The 8,799-nt window shown below is 33.7% G+C and overlaps 1 protein-coding gene across 1 annotated transcript; it reads left to right on the top strand.

Moving 5' to 3' along the window:
* Positions 1-3,572: 3,572 nt before the first annotated feature.
* On the top strand, positions 3,573-5,363 carry eve (homeobox protein even-skipped). Its single transcript, XM_075310730.1, has 2 exons — positions 3,573-3,951; positions 4,076-5,363. The coding sequence occupies exons 1-2, from the start codon at positions 3,816-3,818 to the stop codon at positions 5,065-5,067; spliced, it is 1,128 nt and encodes a 375-aa protein (XP_075166845.1). The 5' UTR covers positions 3,573-3,815; the 3' UTR covers positions 5,068-5,363.
* The last annotated feature ends 3,436 nt before the right edge of the window (positions 5,364-8,799 follow it).

Raw genomic sequence — 8,799 nt, 5'->3', positions numbered from 1 at the left:
ATTTAAAGCTAAATAGGTCGCTAAAAAATTCTTTATTTTAAAGATGCCGTATCTTTGGCTCGGAATCAATACCAAAATTCTTAAGAAAAGGTCGAAATCTTTAGATCCCAATACATTTTGTTCTTTTTTTGAGTGTGGGGTATTTTTCCCAAAAACGAATAATTGCCATGATCTAAAACAGAGTTAAATTGGTTTTAGTGCCCTGGAGGTTCACTCTTTTTTTTGTGGCAATATAGTGAAAAATGTATACAATATAAGAAATAATTAAATACACCAAAATAAAAAAAAATAGGTTTGTTTCTTTCTCGGAGTCAATACCAAAATCCTTAAGAGAAGGTCGAAATCTTTAGATCCAAGTACATTTTGTATTTTTTTTTTTGAGTGTGGGGTATTTTTCCCAAAAACTAATAATTGCCATGATCTAAAACAGAGAGTTAAATTGGTTTTAGTGCTCTGGAGGTTCACTCTTTTTTTTGTGGCAATATAGTGAAAAATGTATACGATATAAGAAATAATTAAATATACAAAAATAAAAAAATTAGGTTTTTTTCTTTCTTGTAATATCATCATAATCAGTGTTACCGTTGGAAATTTTGGAAAAGTCGCAAACAAAGTCGCATACTCAAAAAAAGGTCGCACAAAAAAGTAGCACAATGATAAAAGGTCGCATACATTTGTGAAGTATTTTTATTATAAAAAATCTTCTATAAATTAACACAAAAACAATAAAGGAACACTCACTTTAACATAAAGAGATATTTTAGCAACTTATTGTATCATAAAATCCAGTAAAACGTAAACTTGCAATAAATAAAAAATTGATTTTTTCTCCTTCCTAAAATTAGCAGAAATGTACGAGAACGCCATCCAGTGCCAATTTACTATCAGCCAATTAAAAGCATTTAAATCAATTAAATAAACAAAAATATTTATTTTTTATACTACACTCCTAATTGACTCTGTGAAATATATTGCACGAATTATTTGTTTATGGCTAACTTTTGCAAGATTTTACTGGGAAAAAAATTCCTAGCAAAAACTTGCAACTTATCTATTCCTCAAAATTCAAATTTGATCTCACTCTGGCTCTCTTCTGCTGGCTTTTTGGAGTAAACGAAAGACTCCAGTAAAAATTTGTGATAATTATAAAAAATTAGTGGGTACTCGAACGGAGCTAGTGGTTGAAATGATATGCAACAAAACAACGACTTAACAAACCAGAACACCGTGTAGGTATTTATTGTAAGTTAGGTGTCCATTGTGATACTATACGTGATTTTCTTCTCTCTTAGTTATGAGTGCTTCTATGTTTAGCTCAATGACAACTTGTCATTGAAAAGTGAACTCTTTATTATAGCCGAAGAAGCTTTGAAACATTCTGCATCCACCGCAGAAACACATTTTGCTCTTTGGTGGAAACTGGGTTTGAATCCATGACCCTTTGTATACAAGGCGGGCCAATGCGGTGGCGTATGGCGCACGGCGATGAATTCCCACTTATAAAAATTGCTTAAAATTTAAGCACTTCCCTTTTGTGCGACTTTAGTCGCACATTTTACATATTTTAAAAAAGTCGCATGACGTCAAAAATGTTGCAAAATGAGACTAAAGTCGCACAACGGTAACACTGATCATAAGGATGAAAAAAGCGCATATTAAAATAAAAACAAATATTTTTTTATCAAAAATAATGCTATAATAATTAAACAATACTGTAAATACAAAGTTTAACTTATGTATCGTAACAGCAGTTGGATAGATAATAAGCTGTTGTTGTATGAAACCAAACAACAACGAATACAAAAACAAAAAAAAAAACACCATTACTGCCACCAAAATAAATACTATACTAAAAAGGTATAATAATGGCAACCGACGCCGCTGTTAGCCTTTAATAATGTTAGACTCCCCTTTTCCAAACACAACAACATACATACACTCGCAAACAAAGCACAGCACCACACCCAGTTTATAGAAAACATATCCAAATCTACACACACCCACGCACACACACATCATCCCCCATAATCAGCCAACCAGCCAGTGATGATAACAACAATATCCCCATTATTGAAGTTTTGCCTTAAGATGTCTAAGCTCTCTTTTACTCTCACAGTGTTTACATTATAAGTGTGGGAGTGAAATGTATGATTGACTTGTTACGAGGCTATGAATACGAAATTTTTGTGGACTTGGTGAGAAGGGAGAGAAATGAGGATTGGTACTGGAGGGGGTTTTATTTTGTTTACCAACTGGGGATAAACGACGAGTTATTTGTACGATGAACTGCTATTTAGAGAGATGTGTAACACCATCCAAACTAGCAATTCGTATGTATATTGTAACATTCTTGTCCCTACCTTAAAAGATTTTAATGGTTTGTTACCGTTTTTAGCATATATATTATAACTCAATTATTAACGCCAAATTTAGTGGGCTCAAATGATGCCTTATATGATAGTTGTCTTTGTTGTTGTTTTTTATGGTTTTATATACAATTTATAATGTCTGCTGAGTTAAAGTATAGCCTTGGTAGGTAACTCAGTCCTCAGTCATGTGGTGAGAGAAATTCAAAATCTATAGAGAAATAAAAATTTTGGTGGCAACTAATGCTTCTTTGATATCCTTATGCATTGTTGTAGACTACAGCTACTGCTGTCGTTTTTTGTTGTTGTCCATTTTGGTTTTTGTGCCTACTTATTTTTAACGAATTATAATGGTTTTTCTCGGAATTTTTACTACGGTAAGACAAAGCCGAAAAAAGCCATACAACAACAAAACATACCAAAACCAGTCGCTGGACTCCAGCCAACCATCCAGTAAGTCATATAGCCTAAGGGAAATATGTGTGTACATAGAGTAGTTGTCTTTCTTTTAGAGGTGTACTACATACAACAACATCCTTATGAATAGTAAGTGAGTAGTGAGGTTTTTTATAACCATTGTTCTAACATCGTAATCGCTGTCATTGCCACATTATCATCTGCGTTTAGTACCAAAATAATGGAGAAAATCTGTGCAAACATACAAACTTACCAACAATAGCATCTACTCTAACATACTCTCTTACTCTCTGCTATTACATCTATGTTAACTGTGTTAAGAATCTCCCGAAAATGTAAAACCACCCACTGGTCTCTCAAATTTACACTTCATTATTAGTCGGAACTCTCTTACAACAAATACCTTACTCTCCTTTTAGTTGTAGCGGAGAGACAGAGCTGTTATTGTAGTTGTAATGTTAAAATGGGTGTGTTAGTGTGTGTGTGTGCATGTGGACAATTTTGAAGTGACAAGTCAATTTGTGTATACCTCTCTTTAATATATAATTGTTGTTGCTTATTGGTTGGTTTACACAGGCTATGATGGCAGGCATTTGATGCTACAGTGATATGTTAGTTTGCATGTGTATGTGTGTGTGTGTGGTAATTTCCCTTTTTGCTTGCTCACAAGAGCACGCCTTTAACTTCTTAGTTAGACACTCCGCTTACTCCGCTCGCCTGACTTTGGTATAAAAACACCCTCTGTTGACTGAGAAAGGCACACTTGAGCTGTAGCATTCTAACAAATAACATCAGCATCAGTTTGAAGAGAGAAAACATTAACAAAACAAATATTTTTAGATAATTTTGTTTAAAAAAATATCTCTATTAAAAATTAAATTCTGTTCTTAAATTGAAAAAAAAAGAGAGAAAGAGAAAATACTCATAAATGCAAAAACAATATTTGTGAAAGTGAAAAGTGCCAATTGAAAGCAATTTGAAGAAAACTAAATTCACATAATCTACCTAAAAACAAAGCATAAAAACACAAACATGCAAGGATACAGATCATACACCATGGACAACCATCATAATCTACATCATGAATCCAACGATCAAAAACCCTTGGTTGTGGACTTAATGTCCGGCCAATATGGCAAACCACAAACTCCACCACCCTCACCAACCGGTAAGTTACCATAAAAATTACAAAAAAAAAAAAAACAAAAAACTAAAAAAAGTGAAAACTACCACACAATCGAATGTCAATTGAATCTTTATTAATTTTTGTATTATTTTTTCTTATGTTTTAGAATGCCTCTCCAGCCCAGACACCTCATTGAATGGCAGCCGTAACAACTCCTGCGAAATTCCCGCTGATCCCTCAGTACGCCGTTATCGTACCGCCTTCACTCGCGATCAATTGGCCCGCTTGGAAAAGGAATTCTACAAGGAAAACTATGTTTCCCGGCCCCGTCGCTGTGAGCTGGCTGCCCAATTGAATTTGCCCGAATCGACCATTAAGGTATGGTTCCAAAACCGTCGCATGAAGGACAAGCGTCAACGCATTGCCGTTGCCTGGCCCTATGCTGCTGTTTACTCGGATCCCGCTTTCGCCGCTTCCATCTTGCAAGCCGCCGCTAACAGCGTGGGCATGCCTTATGGTCCTTACCCTGGTGCCGCTGCTGCTGCCGCCGCTGCCAATCCTATGTTGGCTTCCGCCATGCCCACCATGCCTGTCCATGGCCATAATCCCTACGGACAATATCGTTATGCTCCTTACCACTTACCCGCCCGTCCCACTCATGCCACCCATCCACATATGGGCCATGGAATGCCACCACATATGAGTGCTGCTGCTCCTATGGCTGCTGCTGCTGCCGCCGCTGCTTATCCCGCCATGCTTGGTGTTATGCCACCCACTGCCGCCGGTCCTTATGCCACCAAAACTCAAACACCTCCCTTGGATTTACAATCATCGTCATCACCACACTCCTCCACTTTGTCTTTGAGTCCCGCCGGTTCGGATCACACCAAAGTATTCGATCGCAGTCTCAGTCCTATGCGTCCCGCCCTACATCAACAACAACCCATTCAATTGCCTTTATTGCATCCACATGACAACACCTCCTGCTCATCCTCGAATGCCAGCATGCATTTCAATGCTGCCCCCTCATCAGCTGGTCTCCTGATGCCTTCCGCCAAACGTCCTGCCTCCTCAATGTCCCCACCACCACAGCACACCGGTAGTTTGGTTTCAGAACCCAAACCCAAACTTTTCAAACCCTACAAGACTGAAGCTTAAATCTCCAGCTGGTTGGTGTTTCCAAAACAGGAGCAACAAAGAGAACTGCTTGCAGTCTCTCTAAACAAAAGGATAACAAAAGCCAAAACTCAAAAATCTCAATGTGATCGTGGTGCTATAAAACTAAAAAAAAATCAAATCAAAATTGTACAAAAAACTCCCCCTTTTTTATTATGAATACTCGATTTTATTATTTTTTTTTTATTATTAATTGTTAATTTATTTTAATTGTAAATATTATCAGCTAGATTTAAGTCACCATACAAATATTACGAAAACATTTATATGTGTATAAGCAGGAAAACAATTAAAAATCAAAATTTAAATAATAAAAACTCATAATTGAAAAATTAAACAAACTATCTATTTTACTGAAAAAACAAATTATGGTAGATGGGAAATTTGGATTTCATTAAAAGTTACATTTAAATTAACGATGAGAAGGAATTGAAAGTCATTTAAGTGATATTAATCTGACTTTAAAGGTTGAAATGTTCCCGAATTGAAAATGCCGACTATTTTTTTAAATAACATTTTTATAAAAAAAAATTCCTAAAGACATGAAAATTTGACAAAATTTCCTACAGACAAAAATTTTAACAAAAATTTCTATAGAAATAAAATTTTGACAAAATTTTCTATAGACATCAAATTTTGACAAAGTTTTCTATAGAAATAAAATTTTGACAAAATTTTCTATAGAAAAATTTTGACAAAATTTTCTATAGACATAAAATTTTGATAAAATTTTCTATAGAAATAAAATGTTGATAAAATTTTCTATAGAAACAAAATTTTGACAAAATTTTCTATAAAAATAAAATTTTGACAAAATTTTCGATAGAAATAAAATTGTGACAAAATTTTCTATAGAAATAAAAATTTGACAACATTTTCTATAGAAATAAAAATTTGACAACATATTCTATAGACATACAATTTTGACAAAATTTCCTATAGAAATAAAATTTTGACAAAATTTCCTATAAAAATAAAATTTTGACAAAATTTTCTATAGAAATAAAATGTTGACATAATTTTCTATTGACATAAAATTTTGATAAAATTTTCTATAGAAATAAAATTTTGACAAAATTTTCGATAGAAATTAAATTTTGAGAAAATTTTCGATAGAAATAAAATTTTGAGAAAATTTTCTATAGAAATAAAATTTTGAGAAAATTTTCTATAGAAATAAAATTTTGAGAAAATTTTCTATAGAAATAAAATATTGACAACATTTTCTATAGAAATAAAATTTTGATAGGTCGAAAACCTTAGTTGTTAGTACCTTTATTTTATTTATTTTAAATAAACTAATAATAATACTAAATTTTGACCAAAGTCCACTGTGAGTAAGTTCCCCCTTTTTGTAGAGGTACACGGACGAAAAGGACTGTTTTTCATATGTTTGGGTGTAAAAATTATTTGTTTGGAACTCAAATTTTTTAAAACAATATTTTTAAGTGCAAGCATATAATGTTCATAAACTAGCATAACATGTTTGGGACATATATGTTAGAACATATTATGTTTGGGACATAAAATGTTTGTAAATATAATATGCTTAGATGCAAACATATATTAATTTGGAAATAGCCTATAAACATATATGTGTTTAGAAAGAGAGTATGCTGCAAGTAAAATAATGGAAGTAACCAATTGGCGCCTTAAAAATATATCCACACAAAGAAAATTTCATTAAAAATTTTTACTACCAGTGTATGCCCCAAAGGTGAAACATAATATGTTTGAACAATACAAACAATATTTTGTTTGGACCAATCCTGTAAATATATATGCTTGAAGCAAAATGTGTTTGGGGTATATGTTACAGAAGCGATTTTTTTGAGGGTGTAGTAACTGAAATAACTAAAATAAAATAATTTCGAAGAAAAAACATTTTTTCATACTAACTACAAAATTTTGATCAAAAACTGCAAATAGGATTTTTTATTTGGTAAAGGTTTCTTAAAATTTTGGTGGAGTATTTTTGGCACGATTTCCTTTTTGGGATTGTGCTTCGTTTTCATGTGGGACCTATTTTGGCATTCTGGGATTTGGCAATGAAGACAACTATACACACTTTTGTTGTTCTCAATAGCATTGTATCGCATTAGATTTAGTTTTTGCGTGTGGTTTAAGACATTCTCCTATGGGTTTAAGAATATCTCCCAATTTGGACTGGGTTAACGCAATTCCCAAGTGATTCGTACTGAGTAACATATATTTGTTTTAATGATTTTGATTTTTATTTTAGGTCGATTTTCATGCTTCAGTTATATTTTGTTGGGGCTCACTTTTCATTATAAATCGTCTCCCCACATTTGTGGCCCTGTTTCACATGGGCTTTGGGACTCATTTTCCTGGGGCCCATTTACATATCGCCTTTGTTTCTTCGCCCAAAGAGGAGCCCTTTTTTTCGATGTCAAATCGGTCCAATAACTCGGCAACAACAATTTCATGCAGAATATGATCCACCGGATGGCTTTATATTCCTACTATCTCAGCAATGGACAGGTTTCCCATATTGTGGATTTATGATACTGATATATTGTGGACTTTCCTCACGTTTACCTCTGTGGTAGCCAATATTTTTGTCTAAAATGAGTAAATTTTACTTAAATAGTTTTCTATCTATATTTATCTATAAATGTTACATAAACGGTGTGAGTCTAGAACTTCGTATAGCTCTACAGACACTTTAAGAATTTTTAATTCCAAATTTTATCCTTCAAAATATGAAATATTCTTCTCCAGATTCGACTTGCTAAAAAATATAACTAAACCTACAGCTGTCACTGCTGCTAATCGATATTATTAACCAAAAATATCCTTTGACATTGAATGCGACAAGATGCACGTGCCAGACATCATCCTGGGGAGAGCTGTGACAAATCTAAAGAAGAAACAAAAAAAATCTGATAAATATTATTGCTAAAATAATGTCATTGACAATTAAAGACGATAGAACACGACAGCCAAGAGAGAAATGACCTTCAATGATCATAGAAGGCCCACACACACGCACACAGGAAATGCAAAGAAATTGGTATGGAGAAGTCAACACACACACATACAGTTTAGTGATCAACGGGAGAGATCACACAAAACAGAATCACTTATACTCACTATACAGTAACACTCTACACTGAGCACACATAGAGAATTGACTTACTTTTAACATTGACCCCCACCCCGTTGAGTTTGTCAACGTTTTTCAAACACAGAGAGTGCCAAATCAAGGTTATTACTTGAATGACATTTAAAAATGTTTTTGCAATACATGCTTTGGGACAAAGAGACACGCGTCCCACTCCCCTACTGAGTATTGATCCATAATACTCTTTCAAAGCCTTGGCAAAGAGAGCGGGCTTAAAGATAACAATTGACAAAACATTTAAAAATTCAAAATGATCATTAATTGTCCAAAAGCCGATAATGGAAAAGTGTGCCCAGTGGTGTTGGCTAAAGGCTAAACACCCTAGGATATGACCTCGTCGTAATTACAAATTAATGTTGTAAAAAAAAGATATAAAGATGACATTGTCATTCAAGGATAGATGTCAATATTTTTATGTCACAAACAACAACAACAAAATAAACATTTATCATCTCTTCAATCATTTTCTGGCTCAAGAATAATCTCTCCCACCAGGATGCCAATAGGACGGGTAAAGAACACATCTGTTCCCTAGCTGGTGGATAATTGCCATAATGTCATCATGATAT

This window comes from Haematobia irritans, chromosome 5 (assembly GCF_050003625.1).
Source record: "Haematobia irritans isolate KBUSLIRL chromosome 5, ASM5000362v1, whole genome shotgun sequence".
In the NCBI taxonomy this organism is placed as follows: Eukaryota; Metazoa; Arthropoda; class Insecta; order Diptera; family Muscidae; genus Haematobia; species Haematobia irritans.
This window is presented reverse-complemented; position numbering and strand designations above follow the sequence as displayed.